Source organism: Vicugna pacos, chromosome 13 (genome assembly GCF_048564905.1).
Source record: "Vicugna pacos chromosome 13, VicPac4, whole genome shotgun sequence".
Lineage (NCBI taxonomy): Eukaryota > Metazoa > Chordata > Mammalia > Artiodactyla > Camelidae > Vicugna > Vicugna pacos.
In genome coordinates, this window is record NC_132999.1 from 15030063 (window position 1) to 15050487 (window position 20425).

Sequence of the window (20425 nt, forward strand, 5' to 3'; positions counted from 1 at the left end):
TATCTATTTGTTCCCCTGACTTCATCCCCATTCGTAGGTGGCTCTAGTTTCTTACCTACACTGAGACCCAGCTGTCTTTTGTGTCTCTAGGAGTTACTCATAATTTATACAGATTTATGTTGTGGTGTATTTATGTTATGATAGTTTTAGGAATTCTGTCAGCCTCTGTCTTATTTTCGTAGCACGTCAAAAATTAGTTTGGAGAGAAAGAGATAGTCATGTATGTCAGTTTGCAATCTTATCAGGAACTGGCAGTCTTCTTCATTTGGGTCTCAACTTTATATTTCTTTCCCCAACTTGTGGAGTTGCGAGGCTTATTTTATTCAAGGCCAGTGTCTTCGCTTATTACAGTAAATGTTAGGGATTGATTGATTTTGCTAGTTAATTTTAGACCTTCATTCTAATAAATAAAACTTATGTTTACCTAATTGCAGGCACAGTACTAAGCAATTTATGTTACCTTTTTAGTAACTCCGTATAGTAGATTTCACTTTATTCTTGTTTGACAAATGAAAAAAAGAAACTGAAGTTTAGGGAAATTAAATAACTGCTCCAAGTTCACATACAGCCAATAAGTAGTAAAGCTGTGGCTTATGCTTAGGCCATTTGTCTGAGTTTCCATTTTTTAACTATTAAGAAAACACTGTGGAGGGCTTCAGGTTTTATTAGAGTCAGAAGTACTTTCAGAGATAGAAAAGGATTTATTTTCATATTTTTTTATGCCATGTTGGTGGTATGTGAGAGTACAACCTCAAGTGAAAGAAGAACAAATGAGACTGGTAACAATTGCAGATGATTACACTTTTAGAAAAGTAATACCTAATGGGATTTGTGAGATCTGCTGTCTTTGAGATCTTCTTTTAGATCAGTGTTAACAACAGAACACTGTTATCATCTGACTGAGATTGGTAACTCTTGGCTCAGATAAAACCTTACTCATAATTAAAAACTAACAAAACTAGTGTGAATATGTTATAAATTGATGTTGAGATATCTCTTAATTTTCCTTGAGGATCATAACAGTTTTGCTAACGATACTTACTAACTTATTCACAATATCTATGTCATATCTCTGTGTAATAAGCCAGTGGTGTTTCCTAGCATGGTGAAGTTTTTTTTTTAAAATACATTTTTTATTGAGGTGTAATTGGCTATCTAGCATAGCAAAATTTATTTTAAATTAAAATTTTTTAAATTTGAATTTTAGTTACAGCTCTTTTAAGGAAACTTAAACAGCAATCCAGGGAAAGTGTTGAAGAAAAACGACCTCGATTATTAAAAGCCCTCAAAGAGGTAGGCTAAATTTCTTTCCTGATTTTGTACCTAAAGACCGATTTTAAGTGTACTTTTAAGTATTTTTTAAAATGCAGCTTAATTTCTCACTAATATTAAGAGTCAAGAAATGGTAAAAATCTATCTTTAATTAAGCAAAAATGACATAATGAAATACTCTGATATTATAATGTATAAATGTAATTTTATGGGGAGCACCATTTGCTTTGAACTAGGAAGGTAGATAAAGAATTATTGCTTTCAAAAAACTAGGTAAGAACTCTAAGAAAAAAGGAAGGAAGTCATATCAGTGGCAGTAATTTTCCTTTGTCCTTTGGCTTGAAATTCTAAAGCTGACACCACTGCTGCTAGTGGGAGACGTTTGCATTTTCTTTATTTAACAAAACTCTTTTTGTCTGTCCTACTTCATAATGGTTAAGAGCTGAATGTGCTGGCACAGAAAGGGAGAAAGGTTTGTTTTCCTCTGTGTTCTTGATGCTTGGAAGAACTGTGGGAGAAAGATCTATTGTCACAACTATATCGTCTTTTAAGTATGCTTTTTTATTTTGAGATCCCAAGAGAGAAATTTTTTGGAGAATATTTGATCTAATAGTTCCCTTAGCAGTCTTTGGTGAAATACTTGTGAAATAAAAATTTTCTCTATAGATCTCATATGGTGACATTATTTCAGACTTAGTAAACTTGTGTTACCACTTTACAGAAGAAAAGTTCCTATTGCAATGGGTGATTTTATTAGATCATTATGAGCCTACACAAATAATCATTTTGGAAGGTACTTTTTATTATACTTTTAAAGTATAATATTATTATATTAATTATTAATATATTATTAACTATTTTTTTACAGTAATACTTATCATTATTTGGGTTATACTGAGAAATAGAATATTTATTGATACAAATTTAAATGCCTATCAGTTCCAGATATTTTATTATGTGAATAAAATGTTCTTGTATAATCTAGAGTAATGTGTATTTTCCTTTGTAGGTAAGTGTAGTAATGTCCGCTGTTGTAATGTTTCATTTTCAGTAATAACCATATATTTAAAATTTTTTTCTCTTTAACTGCATACGTTGAAATTATTTCCTATTCCTGTCTATAGATCTTTAATGATAACAGATTTTTTTTTTTAAAGCAAACTCTTAAGTAGGTATAAGAGCTGTTAACTAAGGTGTGCATCCAGTAATTGTTTATATTTCATTTCTCAGCTAGGTGACTTTTATCTAGAACTTCACTGGGATTTTCAAAGCTGGGGTAAGAGTATGCTATGTTTTACTATAAAATATGTACACATGCAGAAATGCAAGTACAAAATTAACTATTATATAGAAGTGTTACCCAATACTTGCCCTAAGGAAATACAAATATTTTTCATCACATGGCGTATAATGGTTATAAAACCTTATAGTAATTCTAAATTATCCCAACCTGATCAGTAACTTTCATAATTATTATTTTTAAGATTGAAAATTATCTCGTTATTTTTTTAAACAAAATGCAGGTTCAAATATAATACAAGGAATTTTCAGAAGAGAAGGATAGTTATGGAATTATTAGATTACTGATTGTAAACAAGTTTGAAATAGAATATTTAGATTCCTAAAAGTGAAGAATTTGGTTAACATTATTTGATTTTGTATATTTTGTCATCTTTCAATTACTTTCTCTGCCTTTATTGTACACTTTATAGCCACTGCCTTAACATACTATTTGGTTGCACACTCTCCCACTTACTTATGAAAGACCTTAATTCCTAGATATTTTGCAGTCATTTATTGATTTACCTTAGCAATGTAAGTTTTCTCTCATCTCCGTTTTAAACATGTGTCTACTTAGGGAGATAAACCTTCGTGTTCAAATAGGGAGTTTGATCCTAGTACCTTTTACTTTACTAATTAAATAAATAATTAAACAAACAACCGAATTTTGGGTTAAAAAACTTTTTAAAGTAATCTATATATAGGTTTGGATATAATATGCTTATGCATGTTTTTTAAAGCATCTGAATTAATTTTTATAATATAAAGATTCTTGGATGCTTATTGCCCCCAAATAATCATACAAATAAATTATAAAATGATCATAAAAAATCAGATATTGACAACTACAGAAGCCACTCTTAATGTCTCATGTGAATACTTTCAAACCCTTTTCAATGCTTACAAATGTGTGTATGTACAGAAATATAAATGTATGTATATATACCCTCAATATTGTTTTTTTAATGGGTTCATACTATTATATCATTATGCAATTGGTCATTTTTACTTAGGTGTATTTCAGGTATCTTACCATATTAATTCATGAGAAGTACTTCATTTTTCTTAACAGCTACATAATACTGGACTGGGTTATTAAGGTTTTCCTACTGTGTTTAATCTCTAAATGTAAAATTTTAATCCCTAAAATATAATCATTTTTTTCAAACATTATTACAACTTCAGCTCATTAGGCTAGTTGTAGCTCCATCAAAATCACACATGATACTGTTACTCTGATAGATCTACCTTGTCTTTATGCTGTATATATCATTTGGAATTCTGGTGTCCTAGAAAACAGAGAGAAAAAGAGGTTTGTATAATAGCATGGTATATAAAAGAGCTCTAAGTCAGATTAGTCTAAGCCAGAATACTGTTTTTTCACTGTTTTTTTCCTATCTGTAAAGACCCCAGTCATGCTTGGTGATCCTAAACTGAGGTTGTCCCTTGAGTATATTGGCTCTTTAACTGATTATCTTAGTAATTTTTAGTGGTTTGAATTCTAAAATAGTCAATTTATCTTGCTGAGCAAAATGTTTTAAAATAGTTAAAAAGTGACATTTCAGTTATATGAAGAAATGGATGTAATTACTCCTGAAATTGTGCATATTGTCTGTAGTTATAAACACAGTATAAATGTTGCAAAATCAAATTCATTATGCAACCACAGAGGTACTTATTCAAAGTAGTGCTTCTTTGAGAACTCGACTTTGATGCAAAAAAGTCAGCATCTGTTTCATCGTTGGTAAAGGATTTTACTAATTTCACATTAAAATTATTAGCACCTATGTTACTTGTCATATGTAATTCTAAGAACTGAGCTCATTCTCTAGATTTAGCTTAGACACTTTGGATTAAAAAACATTGGATCATCTCTATTATTAGATTTGATTATCAAGCTTTTTTATGGAGTTTACACGTTTCTTCCTCTTGTCATAACCCCTGCTATTTAAAAAAAAAAAAAGTTAGACTTATGGGGAAGCTAAGAAATACTGAGATCCAGGTTAAGTTTAATTTAGAGATAGTGGAGCATGGAGACTCTACTCTTTCTCCTTGAGTGTTTTGCTGAAAATAGCTTCAGGCTTGGTTAATAGCAAGTCTGATGGCAACTAAATTTAATTATTCCAGCAAGGGTTTTTAGGTATAGAAAACTTTAAATTGAAATCAGAAGTAGAGGCTCCTATTTGACATGGCAAATTACATCTTTCCTGGACTTCAGTTTCTTCATTTTAAAAATGGGAATCATAACTGCCCCATCTGTTTCAAGCTTTTTTTTTGTGTTGATGTGGGTGAAATGAAACCATCTTTTTGAAGGAAGCTCTTTAGATACTCTACAGTATTAAATAACTTATAATAGTATAATCACTGCAAATTTAGCATTATATATGTAGCATGTTTCAACAGAAAAACTAATAGCTTTTTAAAAAAATCTCATCTACAGAATATCCATCCTGTATTTGGAGCTGTTATTTGCATATTATAGATGGAAAACATTAGGCTTAGAAACTCTTAAAATCAGGAAGTAAGTGATAGCAAAACCAAAATTAAAATATAGAGGCTTTTTATTTTTCAATTCAGTGAATTATGGTACCTTTGGAGTACTGTGTTAGACTCTCAGGTCTAAGATATAGAGAGTTTAATTATTCAGTTTACATGGGGGAAGAAAGTCATCACAGAATTGGGAAAATGCAAATTTCTCTATTTTTGGAATGTATTAAAATCTAGCAGAAGTCTTTTTCTGCTCAGTGATATACTTTTTTTTTTTTAACTTTTGCTTTTCAATCCCTAAGCTTCTTATTTTCTCTCTACATTTCCCTCTTCCTCCTTTTCTGATTTTTGATAAGTGGGTATTGGCGTAAGATTCTAAATTTTTGTAGGTTACCCTACTACTTCAAAAGATGTAATAAATTAAGTTAAATTTAAATTAACTTAAGTTGGAGTGTTATCTTCTAATTATCTTTTTTGTGCTACACGAATGCTTACGGACAGGAAAACTGAATCTCAGTTAATGAACATGAAAGAGAAGCTTTGATCATTTATGCAGATTTGTGCTATTATGAATCTTCTCAGCTTTTGTTATTTCATATAAGAAAAAACTTTATCAGAATGTATATGTTCTTTACTAGGGTAACTCTGAGTTGATATTGCCTCTGGGTGGTAAACTTTTCTTATTTTTGTAAAATAACGTCTTTTAGAAAACTGTCTTTGCTGGAAATCATTTTGGATTAAATGATCTCTAAGGATTTAAAAAAGACATGGCTATATGTGGTATACCTTTAATGTTAATTAGAAAATATTGATCCTTTTGAAAAAGTTAACTAAAAAACTAGGCTTTAATTTTCTGTTTCTCTATAACAAAGAACAAAGGTAGGTTGATTTATGACCCATTTTTAAGACATTTTACAAAATATTTTTTGTAATATGTACATGTATCCTACATTCACACACACACTAACATACACATGTACATGTGATACAGTCTTTAATTTCAAGAATTTTGAGTTTCACATTTCTTTTTTTGGTATGTGATAGTTTATTATATAACCTGTTATGCCGATTTATTTTCACTCATAGAATAACTCATTTCCCCCAAATATAGCAGATAATAAATAATAAAAACAATCAGAATATAGCTTGTGATATGAATGTGAGCAACACTAGAATGTGGAAGTCTATAGGTGAACAGTATGATTGGTTACAATGAGCCTATGTAACCAAGATCACAGATTTGGGATTCAAATTCAAATTCAACTATTTAGCTCTAAGAATATCTTTCTCCATTACACACATTACTCTTCTGGTATTTAATCCAGTTATATTTAAAGAATCAGATAGGGTCTAGGTTTGTCTTGTTACCCATTTAAGAGGCATTGTTTTCCCACCTTTAATAATATCCTGCAATAGGTATCCCAGAGTAGCATTGTATCAACTCTGCTACTCTTGTATGTGTTTGGTGGGGTTGGTGTGGTTAACTGTACAGTAATTATAATTAAATAGTAGTTATTTGAAGTTGCCCAAATTGCTTTATGTATTACTTCTAAGTGGAAAAATACTGTTTTAAAGGAAATTATTACAATTTTGGTCTTCTTCTAATTAAAAAATTAGTCTTCTTCTAATTAAAAAATTCGTAATGTCTCAGAACTTTAAGTGGTTGTTTTTATCTTTTCTTTTACAAAATACAGTGCCTTTACTTTCCCGAATTCTGCCTTCTGATGCATGTAAAATATACAAACAAGGTATCAATATCAGGTAAGGTGATTTGATTTTTTTCTGAGGAAGGGGTAATTGAGATTTAGAGAAAGCTTTTCTTTCTGTAGTAATAGTTTATGCTTGCATGTAGTATTTTATAACTGAAACTGTGGTAGTATATTCACAATATTTTATCTCATTTGAGACCTACTACAGATAAGGAACCAAAGGCTTAAAATTGTAGCTAAAACAAAGGTATTATTCAACTACAGACAATCTAGAAGGCAAGTAGAGTGCAGATCATGATATAATCATGATATACTACTAAGAATATCTAAGATGGTCATCTCCTTCATGCCAGTGTTTTAGAGAATAAGGGATAGATAAGGAAGACCCAACCCTTGTCTTCTCTCCATCCCCCTCATACCACCCTTCCCTCCCTTGTCTACCCATCTGTGCTTCTGTTCGTTCATCTATTCAGTCATCTATCCATTTTAGTGAACACTTTAAGGCTAATTTTAATTTTCTTCTGTTCCCTTTTAAAACTAAGATTGATGTTTAGATCTCATGGAGAACCTACTTATTTTACTCATTTCAGAATGTTACTTTTATTATTCTTTATTTCTTTAGCTTTATATTAATCTAGGTATATTTATAAATTATGTATATCTAAGTTATATATAATGCTAGTGAATATGCCAACTTTTACATATACATATATTAATATATTTATATATAATATATATAATTTTATATGTCTGAATCTCTGTATATCTCCAGAACATTAATTTGAGTATGTATCTAGAACTAGAGATGTCTTAGAAGATTATCTCATATAACCTCTTCATTTTATACATTAGAAAGTTCAGAAAGGTGAATTGATTTTTTTTATAAGAACATTTTGCAAGTTAACAACTGAGTCAAGACTGCTGACTTCCTGTCAGTTCTTACCATGTCACAAGACAGAAATTAAAAAAAAACAACTCCTTATGAGATTTATTATGCAATTTATGTTGGATTATAGTGAAGAGATAACCATTAGTTGGGAGTAAATTCTAGGGTAATTATTCTCAAGTAGTAGAATTTGATTAAGGTAGAAGTTTCTGGGTTTTTGTTTTTAAAAAATAACCTCTTTAGATGAAAGTGCTCATGCATATTAAATTCATGGTTATTGCAGAAACCTTGAAAAACACAGAAAAACATAGAAGAAAAACTAGGAAAGGATTTGATAATGATGTAGATTTAATTCAGCAGCCTATTGTTAGCAGTATATTATGGTTTCATCTTTAAAAGTGTGTAATATAGGTGTTTGCCAAAGGGAGTAGATAATTTGGGAGAATAGTATTTTCTTCCATGCGCCACTTTAAATAAAGATTAGTTTTAGTTCTGTTTGATTCTTAAAGTTAGGAGAAAAGGAGTTTCTTTCTTTTAAAAAATTACTTCCCATTTTTGTATGACTTTTAAAAGTAAATTACATGATGCATATTACATAATAAATATGGATGATAAAACCACCAAATGGTTAAAATAGAGACATGAGAATAAGAGCTTGAGGGAGAATAATTGTGTCCAAGAATGTAGGTTAAGGGGAAGCTGCTGTAATTTAGCCAGACACTTGAAACCCAGGGCTTCCTAGCAGCTGAGGTTGAAGGAGAACTGTGACAGGTTCTGGAGTGCCCCTTATCGAACAGAATTTACCAGATAAATGGAGAAGCTGGACTTTAGGATGTATGGCAAAGGTTTCTTGGAGAGATGAAAAATTATTTTAAAGAGAAAAAAAGTCTGTTAACATTAAATAAAAACTTTGAAATTTAAACGTGAGATTAGTTTTTTTGAGATTGTTTTTTTAAATATTACTTCAAATGAAGCTTATCTGTATGTCATGACAGCCATGTGATCATTTAAAGTATCTTCTTTGGTGTCAAGGAGAAATTAATACTTTAGTAGAAATAGGAAAGTGTGAGCTACTTTATTGTTGAGAATATTAACAAATTTTTCACTGTTAATTATGAGGTGATCTGTAACCACTGACTGAAATGATCATTGCAAACTTTGCTTCATTTCAGACTCTTCCTTTATCAAGGCTAAGCCCTATTTCCTTTTTCATTGTTACTTGGATATTTTTCAAATTTTTATCTGGAAAAGAACATTTTCTATTCAAATCTTTGTATAAATACGAGTTTTTTTGTTCATCATGGTGAATTACATGGCAGAAATTTAAAATATTTGGGCTTATAGGCTTTAAGCCAAGGACTAGTTAATAATACATTAAAATACCAGCATGATAAATTGTATCATTATGAGGCATGTATGATAGTTTACTAGGCCATCTGTCTAATACCTAAGATGTACTAGCTAGTTTTCTTTCAGTTGCAAATTATAAAAACATACACAAAATAAAAATTGACTACGACTGATTTTAGGTGTGGCTAGATTAAAGAGCTCAGATGTTACCATTTCTATCTTTGTCTCTTTCGGTCTCTGTGCATCTCTTCCTACACTATTCCCACCCCTAGCCCTGGCAACCCACTACCACTCTCACCCAGGATGGGCAAGAAGGGAATGGAGGCAAAAGATTGTTTTGGCCCGTTTCTTCTTTTTCTGTGGGGTATAGAGTCCCTGGTAGCTGAAGCTTGGAGTCCAAATAGGCCACTTATGTAACATGATCTGTTCCTTTTTTGAGACTATCAGTAGTCCACTTCTTAGTGAGGCAGGGGATGACCCTCTTTTACTGGCATTATTTTCTCTTAGGCCACATGTACAAATAATAACAGGATGTATTTAGCAGTAGAGGCACCAGTAGTGCAGTAGCAGGCCACTGGAAGTGGCCTAGCAGCTAGGATTCAGCTATAAAGCAGCAAGCAGAGTTCACTCCTACAGGAGTTAGTGACTCCTTTTTTTTTAAGACTTCTTGATTTGATTCTGAGGGATGTGTATATTTTGTATGACTCAGAAAAGACCCCTTTATATGTAGGGTAACCATACGTCCCTGTTCATCCCTGTTGTCTTGGTAAAATTATTAATAGTATCACCTTCACTTTTAAAAGTTACCAGTTTTGGTGATAAATTATATGTAACCCTAGTTATCTTTTGATGCAGCATGTGAGATATATTCCTTTTCTCCGCTTTTTCTGTGTAGAGAAACCAGTAATGTCTACTCACTTTGCCTTGTCTGTGGTGAGAACTGAAAAGTCTACAGGGTAATGAAGTCTTATATTGTGTAGAAACCCAACAGCCTGGTGGGTCTTTCACAGAGATTTAAAGGAGTTTCCTTGGGCGTGATCTTTTATGAGCTATAAACCCATTCTTCAATTAAGGACTGTGTTTCAGCAGCCAGTCAGAGAGCTCCTGATGTGGTGATCTATGAAGCCTTGTGCAAGATTGAACCACTTCAGGGTACTTGTGAACTTCTTCACTCTGTTATTCTCCCTAATTTCAGCAAGTAGTGATTTGTAGAATTTATTTGAGACCAACCAATTGGGTAGACCATGCCACCTCTTGGTTTCAAAGAGCAACAAACATACAGGTGTGTGAATCTATGAGTATTTGGCACAAGAATGATCCATAATGTTTTCAGACTGTGGAGATGTGGGAAAAGAGAATGCTGGGAAACAATGCTAATATGAATCTAGGAAGTCAAATAGAAAGGCCAAGACTTTGGAGTAAGTTAAATGGTTTATCAAGTTGAAGGATGAAGCAGGGTTTGGTACCGTATGGTTAGGCATAAGCGTAGGTGCAGATCATAAGGACAAGACTGTGGACACACAGTCTTTAAGAATGTGGTCCATCCATTGCTATACCCCTCTTATATACAGTTGATGGTTAAACAACGGGTTTGAACTATGCAGGCCCACTTACAGGCAGACCTTTTCCAATAAATACGTACTATAGTACTACATGACCTGCGATTGGCTGAATCTGAGGGTGTGGAATTGTGGGTATGGAGGGCTGACTGGAAAGTTACATGTGGAAGGGGTGGGGGTCAGCACCCCAAACCCCTGTATTCAAGGGTCAGCTGTACTCTGCTGGGCTAGCAACATGGTCTTGAAGGAATCAAGGAATGTTAGGTTGCTTTCCTTTTCTGCCTTTTCCAGTTGAAGTAACATTTATGGAATAGCTACAGTAAGGGTAGAGAACAAGGGTACAGTAAAAAAAAAAATACATAAACAGTGGGGAAACAACTTTTTCTTGCTGGATTGATAAAATGTATATTCAGAAAAATGAAATATTGATAAAACAAAATATATATTTAAATATTCTTTTGGTGTTTTTTTAATGAGATATTTTCTATTTAGCTTTTATATAAATTTGACTTTGAAATATGGTAGTAGCATCTTGGTTTGAGTTTAGAAGGAACAAATCTTGTTTAATTAATATGAAGTTTTATTGAAATTTCATTTGTCAGAATTTCTCATCTACGCATCTTTCACAGGCTTGACACTACTCTCATAGACTTTACTGACATGAAGTGCCAACGAGGGGATTTAAGCTTCATTTTCAATGGGGATGCGGCACCCTCTGAATCTTTTGTAGTATTAGACAATGAACAAAAAGTTTATCAGCGAATACACCATGAGGTGAGCATGTTGCCTTATCCTGTATTCCTGTAAGTAGTTTAAAAAAGGTCTTATGTTTGCAGCCATGCCTCAGTGTAATGGTTTTAAAAGGCGTAAGTCGTAACTGAGATGGTTCATTCTCAAAGTCTTCATTTTCTTACCTCTAGTTTTTTAAAAAAGTTTTTGTCGTCTGTTCTCCATCCTGACCAGCCCATTGAGTCTGTTTACTCTTAATTCACTGATGATCTCCTTGTTAAATAACTCCAACTTCTCTTATTTCTCATTTGTTGAACCTGTGCTGACCCTTTCATCATTTATTATCTTGCTATCTTAGTTGCTTTTATGTTGCAGATCATCTCTGTCTCCTTAATATGAACATCTCTTTTGTCTGTATATACCCTTTTGCTTTTCCTAACTCTTTGACTACCTTTCTTTTCTCTTTTCCCTCTTAAAGTAAAAAATTATCTTACTTCTCAATATCATATGTCCATGTTGGTATTCCTTCTACAACCACCATTGAAAAACCATATGCACTGTTATCTTTACCCTGTGTTCCCTGAATGCCCCTTTCCCTGCTATAAACCAATGAAAGACCTTTTCTTGAATCTGTATATCACTGATAACCAACCCTACAAATGTTTTAACTCAACATTTTGTTTTGTCACTGTTGCTTTTACTTTGTTTTCATTTTTCACCACTTCCTTTCTCCACGTTGTCATCTGCCACATCTTGTGGCTCCTTCTTCACCATCTCTTAGATTATACCCTCCTACTACCATATCTGTTGACGAGACCTTAGTTACCTTATGTACGTACTATTGAAATAAACAATTTTCTAACTGGCAGTGAGCGAGGAAGATTTAGATTTGATGAGAAGAAAAAATAAAGGCATTCCCTGGGGGAGAAACAGGATGAGTAAAGTCAGGGAAGTAGGAATAAGCGTGGTTTATTTGGGAAGCAGAAAAGCAATGTATATGATTGCAGTGAAGGTTTCTCTTATTGATCATAGGAACATGGTTAATGGAACACCTTAACAGACAGATAAAATAACTTAAGATCTGCTGTAGTTGGCAACAGAGTCATAAATTATTAAACAAGGTATTGATATGACTGAAAAGTAATTTAAGTGAGTTAATATAAGTTAATCTTATATATTTCTTTGACTTTCTCTCCTTTTCTTGCCTTCCTCAGACATTCATCAAGGACCTAATAAATGCTAGGCACTGTTAGGTGCTGTGGATAGTGGCATTAATTAATATACGGTTATATTAATAGTATACAGTTGTCCCTTGCTACCTGTGGGGGATTAATTCTAGAAACCCCTAAGAATACCAAAATCCACAAATGCTCAAGTCCCTTGCATATAGTGGTGTAATAACTTACATATATCCTCCCTTGTACTTTAATTCATCTTTAGATTACTTATAATACCTACTACAATGTGAATCCTATGTAAATAGTTGTAAATATAATGTAAATACTATGTAAATAGTTGACTGCATGGCAAATTTAAGCTTTGTTTTATGGAACTTTCTGGAATTGTTTTTAACCAAATGTTTTTGACCCTCAATTGGTTGACTCTGCAGATGTGGAACCCATGAATACAGAGGGCCAGCTGTATATCAGTTACCATTATATATTAACATTAATTGCCAGCATATTGGGACTATAAATACTCTACAGGTCTTCTTATTACATCCTTGAAATAACCTGTCAAAATAAATGGTATCATTATCTCCATTTTATAGATGAGAAAATTGAGGCTTATAAATGTTAAATGATATCTTCAAGATCACACAGCTAGTATGCAATTTGGATTAGAAAAGGGAGAGAGTGGAGGCGGGGAAAATGTGCTTTTATAGTTATAGGCATACCTCGTTTTATTGCACTTCACAGATACTGCATTTTTTTTCTTTTACAAATTGAAGGTTTGTTGCTACTCTGTGTTGAGGAAGCCTGTTGGTGCTGTTATTCCAACAGCATTTGCTTACTTCATGTCTCGCTGTCACAATTTGAAAATTCTCAAAATACTTCAAACCCTCCATCAGCAAACAGGTTATGACTAGTGGAAGGTTCAGATGATGGTTAGCTTTTTTTTTTTAGCAATAAAGTATTTTTAAATTAAGGTATGTACATTGTTTTTTAGACATTATGCTGTTGCACCCTGAATAGACTACAGTATAGTTTAAATGTAACTTTTATATGCACTAGGGAACCAGAAAATTCATGTGCCTTTCTTTATTAAGCCGTATTTGCTTTATTGCGATGGTCTGGATTCAAACCTGTAATATCTCCATGTATAGTTGAGAGGTAATGAGAATCTTGACTAGGAAAATGTAGTAAATGATTAAGAAAGAATTAAAATATGATTTATATTTCCAAGAATGAAATAATATGACTTGCAAATAGTTTGTGTAGTGAAATAAGAATTGGAAAGATTTATAAGGGCGAGTATAGTGATTCTGTCTTTGAGAGTGAAATAATGATGGTGCCACTGATAAAACTGGGGCATTTGGAAAAAGAAACAGGTTTGAGGTTTTAGACGATGTTCATATTGAATCCGTTGCTAAAGTCAGTGTACTTGTTTCAGTCCTCTCTTTAATTAGACTTCTCTGAAATGTTTGCTATCCTCCGTAACGTAGCTCTTTAAATTTTCATTTCCTTGTGATTTAACCTTGGTCGATAGATGTTCTTTTCTCATATCCCCTTCTTCCTTTTTTTCGCCTGCTTCTTTTTCTCTGCTCACCTCTTGAATATTGATATGCCCTTGATGTAGTTCTCATTTTTACAAATCACCAGAATAATCTCTTGCATTCCCACAGCTCTCACTGCCTCCTATTGGTTGATGGTTCACGGGTATATATTTGTATCTCAGATCTTCTGAGTGGGGACCTGTCTATTTAAATGTCTAATGGATATCATGTTTGTCTCCCAGGTACTCAAAAGTCAGCTTATTTAAAACTCAACTCATTATTTTCCCTCCAAGGCACCCTTTGCCCATTTTCTTTCTTTTGGTGATTGACATCATTCTTTATTCTGTGAGAAAACTGGGAGTTTTTTGGACATTTTTTCTTGTATTCTCATGTTTCCTAGTTAGAGAGCATGTATGATCATTTCTGTCTCCCTCATGTATTATAATTATCCCTTTTATTTATACTGTTACTGCCATAATTTAAGATATTCAACATGTCAGCTGAACTGTCACGAAAGTCTCATAAATGATCTTCCTGGCCCACTTGTTGTCTGCTTCTAAATTGTCTCATATATTGGAGATATGTTGAACATTGAAAACAAGTTCATAAAACTTTTCCTCCTTAAAGACACTTGAAAAGTTCCCTGTTCCCTGAAGAGTGAAATCCCAGTTCCTTAGCATGGCCTGGTTCTTCCCGTGAGCTGGCTTTGGCTCACCTTTCCAGCCTTTTTGTTATCTTGTTTTCATAGATACCTTCATGCTGAGCTCTTTGCAGTTTTTTCCAGGCTATTTAGTGCTTCATTCCTTTGTTTATGTTGTTTCCACTTCCTGGAATACCCTTTTTCTTGCACCCTTTGCTGATCAAATGATCTCTGTCACAGTTACTCAACTCTACTGTTAATAGCATAAAAACCACCATAGACAAAATATAAATGAATGAATATGATTGTATTCTAGTAAAATTTTACTTATAAAAACAGGTGGTGGACTGGATTTAACTTGTTGGCCATAGTTTGCTGACCCATATTCTAGACTCTCAGATATTTACTAAATAATTTGAATTCTTGTGTATTAAATGACAACAGGATACTAACTAGTCAGTAGGTGACTTGGAAGGATGGTATTAAAATAGAAGCCATAAGGCTAGTAGTGTAAGTATTAGTTGATGTTATAGTATCCATGAGTACATCAAGGGCATTATGTATTTAGGGTAAACGTGTATTTCAGGTCTAAAATAATACAGAAAAGTAGATTTTGAACAATAAACCTCAAGACAGGGTATACTTATTTTTTATCTATCTATATATCTATATATATGTAATAACTGTTCCTTAAATATTTGTTGAATGAATGTAATTAACAACAGATCTTTTTTAGTGATGTAGTCAGGAGATAGTCCATGATTTATAGAAGAGTTCTGTTTCAAAAGTTTATTTGATAAACGGATGTTTGAAACTTAAGGCAAATTTCTTTATAGGTATTATTGTATATTGTGTTGTTGATAAGCTAATACGTTAAATACATTAAATCCTAATTGGTTTGTAATATATTTACTGCATGATGTCTAACATTTTTGTAAAATCATAACAGCCAAAATTTTTCTTTATGAAACAGTGTTCAGAATTAGTTTGTGTTACCAGGAATACATTTTTACCTGTTACAGCCTTAGCATTAATGTCAGGATTTTCCATCCTCCTTCACTTGTAAGGGTGAAGTAAATGGTACTGTCCAAGTCCCAAAATATTACTATTTTTTCCTATAGACTCATAGATTCAGAAATGGGCTACATCTAGGTGAAAGTTTTGTGGTGAAGGATAGAAAATGGGCCTCTTGGGAATCTAGAAATCAGGAGATATGGAAACTAGAGCCTCTGGTCATTATAAGCCCTGTGGACAGTTCTCATTCTCTAATCAGCTCTCTAGGTTCTGCCTTTTTGATCTCTTTTCTTAGGAGTTCGTGGTCCTAAGTATCAGCGAACCTCTCTTGGCCTATTATAGACTAGAACCTCATCTAATACCTGCTCACTTACCTTTATGTACCTGATTACTTAGTTTTGTCCCTGAAGCAAGCACAAAGCTTTCTTTTTTTCTCATTTAAAAAATAATTATTGATTAGTTATTATATGCCAGCACTGGGGAATATGTTGAAGCAAGGCTATTAATTGAGCTTAGAAATCATGGGCTGACATTTATGGATTCCGTTCCTTTCTGTAAGTAACTTAGAGAAGATCCCATGTGGCCTCCTGTCCTTTCTTTCCTCCCTTCTCCCCTCTCTCTTTACCTCCTTCTCTTCCTTCCTTTCACTTAGAACTATTGAGAAATAAAGGCTCAGATGATAATGGTGGGTCTTTAGTTTAAAAAGAATTAAAGTAAGATTCATCTATATTTAAAGGAAACAAAACTTTCTTATGGACATTTTGTGTCAGACCTGTCTATTTAATTTTTAAAGTAATTTTTTACAATTATTCTACATATTCTATATTTCTATAATGGGTAATCTAATATTATCTCCATCACATATTTGAAAGAGTCTAAGAGTACTATATTTTTGTGTGTCCTGTATTTTTAGATTTATAATTAGTCATAATTCTAATTTATTTATGAAGTTTAAACTTCTGTAATTGTTTTTAGAATAAATTGCACTTCACATTATTTAGAATGTCCTTTTTGTTTTTTGAAATCTGTAACATTTTAATTGTTAATATTTTCATATATAATACTAATAACCTTTGAAAACCTATATTCTTATATCTAACTTTTGCCCCTACCCCAGGAATCAGAGATGGAAACAGAAGAAGAGGTTGACATTTTAATGAGCAGCGATATTTACTCTGCAACTTTATCAACCAAATCAATTTCTTTCACACGTGCCCAAACAGGATGGCTTTTTCGGGAAGATAAAACAGTATGTGCAAATCTAGATTTTTACACTTTAGAAATTGTTCAGTATTTAATGTTGCCAAAATGCTGTGATGGAAATGCAGGAAGAAAGAAGTAGCTTACTTAATTGCTTCAACTAGTTTATTCTCTTCTCTTCAAATCCAAATAGGGAATTTTAATAGTTGATTACAGAGTTGGAAGATATTCTTATAGAAGCCAGGAGAGAAACTTTAGCTTATTTAACTTTTGTGTTGAAAAAGATTCTTGGTGTCAACTGGCTTGTTATTTTACAAGGAGCAGTGTCTTCACATGGTTCCATTATATTTCTAATGCTTCATTTCTTAAGAAGATCACAAAAAGGGATACACTTTTGAATTCATTTCCCTGAGCCTTTTTACTTTCTGCTTTTAAACCATTTGCTTATCCAATATCTGTCTCTCAGTACTCTGTACATTTGACTAAAATTAAGTAAGTTTACATTTCTACAACACTGTTATTAAATTTCAGTGGTTTCCACATTAGGGAATTGTAGATTCTTTCTATAATTCCCATTTCATCTGTCAGCAAGAGGTCATATAAGATTGCTTAGAATATATTCAAACATTTAAAAATGGGATTTATGAAGAAGCATTTTATGAAATTTTAAAGTCAAGAATAAGTAACACATCAGGTTAAGGGTCAAGATTTTAAGAATTACATTTATCTTTGATTATACACAGTAGAAATGAATATATCCTCATTTGAAAGACAGAAATAGCCTGTTTTAGGGTTCTCTGAGAAGCAAAATCAATAGACCCGTATCTCTGCCTGTGTATGTATATGTATCTACATGTAGATGTGTGCACACATATAGAGAGGAGAGAAGGATGAGGGAGAGATTTATTTATTTTAAAGAAGCAGCTTGCGTTAATGTAGGAGCTGGTAAGTCTGAAACCTATAGAGTCATCTAGCGTGCCAGAAATTCAGGGAAGAGTTGATATGGTCTTGAGTTTGAAATCTGCAGGCAGGGTTTCTATGTTTTGGTCTTGGGTTAGAATTGTTTTTTTTTTGTTTGTTTGTTTGGGAAACATTAGTCTTTGCTCTTTAAGGTCTGCAGTTGATTGGTTATGGCTACCCACATTTGGAGGGTAATCTGCTTTACTCCAAGTCTACTGATTTAAGTGTTAATTAATCTAAAAAACACCTTCATAGCAACATCTGGACTGGTGTTTCACTGAATAGTTGGGCATCATAGTCTAGCCAAGTTGACATAAAAATTAACCACCACACAATCTTATACATAAAACTGAAAATCTCCTTTAACCATTACTCACTATCTTAGGGCCCTTTGCAGAATGTTATCCAGTTATATATCCTCCAGACCTTTTTTATGCTTTATGTACATAAATATGTATCTACAATAAAATGTAGCTTTAATTGTGATATATTTTTAGTTTTTTTCATAAGGTGTCATAATATATCTATTGTTTTGTAACTCATTTTTTTTAATCTTAAGTATATCTTCTAGTGTTTTCTTATCAGTGGTACTACTTCATTCTCTTTAGCAACTGGATAGTATTCCATAGTATGTATATATTGTAATTTATTTATTCAGTCTCTTATTTTTGGGCATTTAGATAGACACACATTTGTGTCCATTCTTCTCCCATTATAAATGATGTTACATTTACTATCCTTTTATATGCTTTTGCACTGTCTGTTATAGATAGCAAGAAGTAGAATGCCTGGTTATGGAGAATATACACTTAAATTTTTAACTGATCTGATGATTTATTTTTAATAAATGATTTTTCATTATAAAATTTCAAAAATTAATCTTTATCACCTGAGTGTTTCCAAACCACAGAGAAATTCTCACTGTGAGATCGAGGTTCATCAATTTTCCTCTCTAAGCCTATTTGGCAACAAGTAGTATTATAGGATTCCCAGTTGTGAGATCCTACACTGCAGTCCATTTTTTGGCCTGAAGTCTTATTGTTTGTACTCTGTTCTTCTGGACAGCATTAGAAGGATCACTTCAAGAGAAGATAAAAATTGAAGCTGCTGTTCATCTAGCGCTACTGCTAAGCAGCTCAAAGCTCTTGAAGAGCATCTAGGTGATCTTCTTAAGTCTTTGACAGGTAAGGAGGGAGTCAGTATTGCTTATGGTTCCCATTTTATAGGTAGAAACAGGTACAGAATGCTTTGCTTTCTGGTTACTGGCAAGGAAGCCACCAAAAGCAAAGTGGAAATGGAAACATCTCTAAACACATAGTTTTGGAATGACAGAAAACAGCAGCAAGATGGAGACCAGGTGATTTTGCATGCAGGTAGAAATAGGAAGCTTGTTTTGAGTAAGTTATTGATCGTATATTTTGAGGTAAGGTATTTCAAACTCTGACCACCTGTGGGTTTGCAAAGGTGAAGGTTAATGTTGAATGAGGAATCTTTTCTTAATGTCCTTTTACTCCATTTGAGTTTCCCTATCCTCTGTCCATAATCTAAACACATAATTATAGTGGTGAGCAAGACTGCACTGTTACTCTCTCTTTGTTGAAAGCAGCAAGCAATTGTAACTTGAAGTTGGGTCCTATTAGAGAATATTGAAACAGGTAGTTTTAGCTGTACTAGAAATTCTTATGTGACTTAGATTATTTCTTTTTATTCTACTTTTTTTCTGTCTATAAAATGGGAACATTAATTATCCCTGACCCCTCCTTGTTACTCATGATATTTAACCATCAGCTAAATAAAGTTTTCAGATAGCTTTGTGCTACTTGGGAGTAGGTTGTAAAGAATACTATGTGGTATTTTTATTTAGTTTTAATTCATTTGCAGATTAACTATCATACATCTTGTGTATTTTAAATTTTCCTTTACAAATTTGAAATGTGTACTTTTGTATATTTTTAACTTAATAGAATGTATAATTTGATAATTTCAAGTATCAAAGGAATATTTATTTTCACCTAAATGTTACGTGCTTATGGAAAAATTGTATATTACTTTGAAACTTTTAAAAAAATCTAAGGTAAACTTAACTTATTTTATTATTTTGAAATATTTGATTTTGTTTTAGGAAAGGGTAGGAAACTTTTTGGCAGACTTTTATCTAGTGAATGGACTTGTTTTAGAATCAAGAAAAAGAAGAGAACATCTCAGTGAAGAAGATATTCTTCGAAATAAGGCCATTATGGAGAGTTTGAGTAAAGGTGGAAACATAATGGAACAGAATTTTGAGGTACAATTTTTACTTTTCTTAGCTGATGATGTTCTAAGGAGAGAGAGGGTGGACTTCATGCCTGGCTCTCCGTGAGTCTGTATAAACACACTCAGAGATTTTGTTTACCATGTACCCCCTTCTCTGTGATACAGCCTTGGTGATTTTTTTGTGAAGCTGTTCTTGGTTTTTGAGTCTTCACTAATGACTGGATTAAAGTCATTTTAAAAGCATAAAATCCATTGTTAAATTTTAATCCACAGACCTTTGCATATATTTTTCCTCCTCCACTAACTGAAATCTGCTGCTGCTTTGTAGGCCTTGCTAAAGATCCACCTACTTTATGAAGTCATTTCTAG

At 32.7% G+C, this 20425-nt stretch overlaps 1 protein-coding gene across 2 annotated transcripts in view; it reads left to right on the top strand.

The window, feature by feature from the left end:
* The window catches only part of ANKRD13C (ankyrin repeat domain 13C), an 81464-nt gene that overhangs the window by 39992 nt on the left and 21047 nt on the right, over positions 1–20425 (top strand). For both annotated transcript variants that reach the window (XM_072974202.1, XM_006205342.3), the window contains exons 4-9: positions 1208–1293; positions 2503–2548; positions 6735–6801; positions 11174–11318; positions 16761–16892; positions 19926–20087. In XM_072974202.1, the coding sequence (XP_072830303.1) occupies positions 1208–1293; positions 2503–2548; positions 6735–6801; positions 11174–11318; positions 16761–16892; positions 19926–20087 (638 nt within the window). The remainder of the gene's footprint in view (positions 1–1207; positions 1294–2502; positions 2549–6734; positions 6802–11173; positions 11319–16760; positions 16893–19925; positions 20088–20425) is intronic.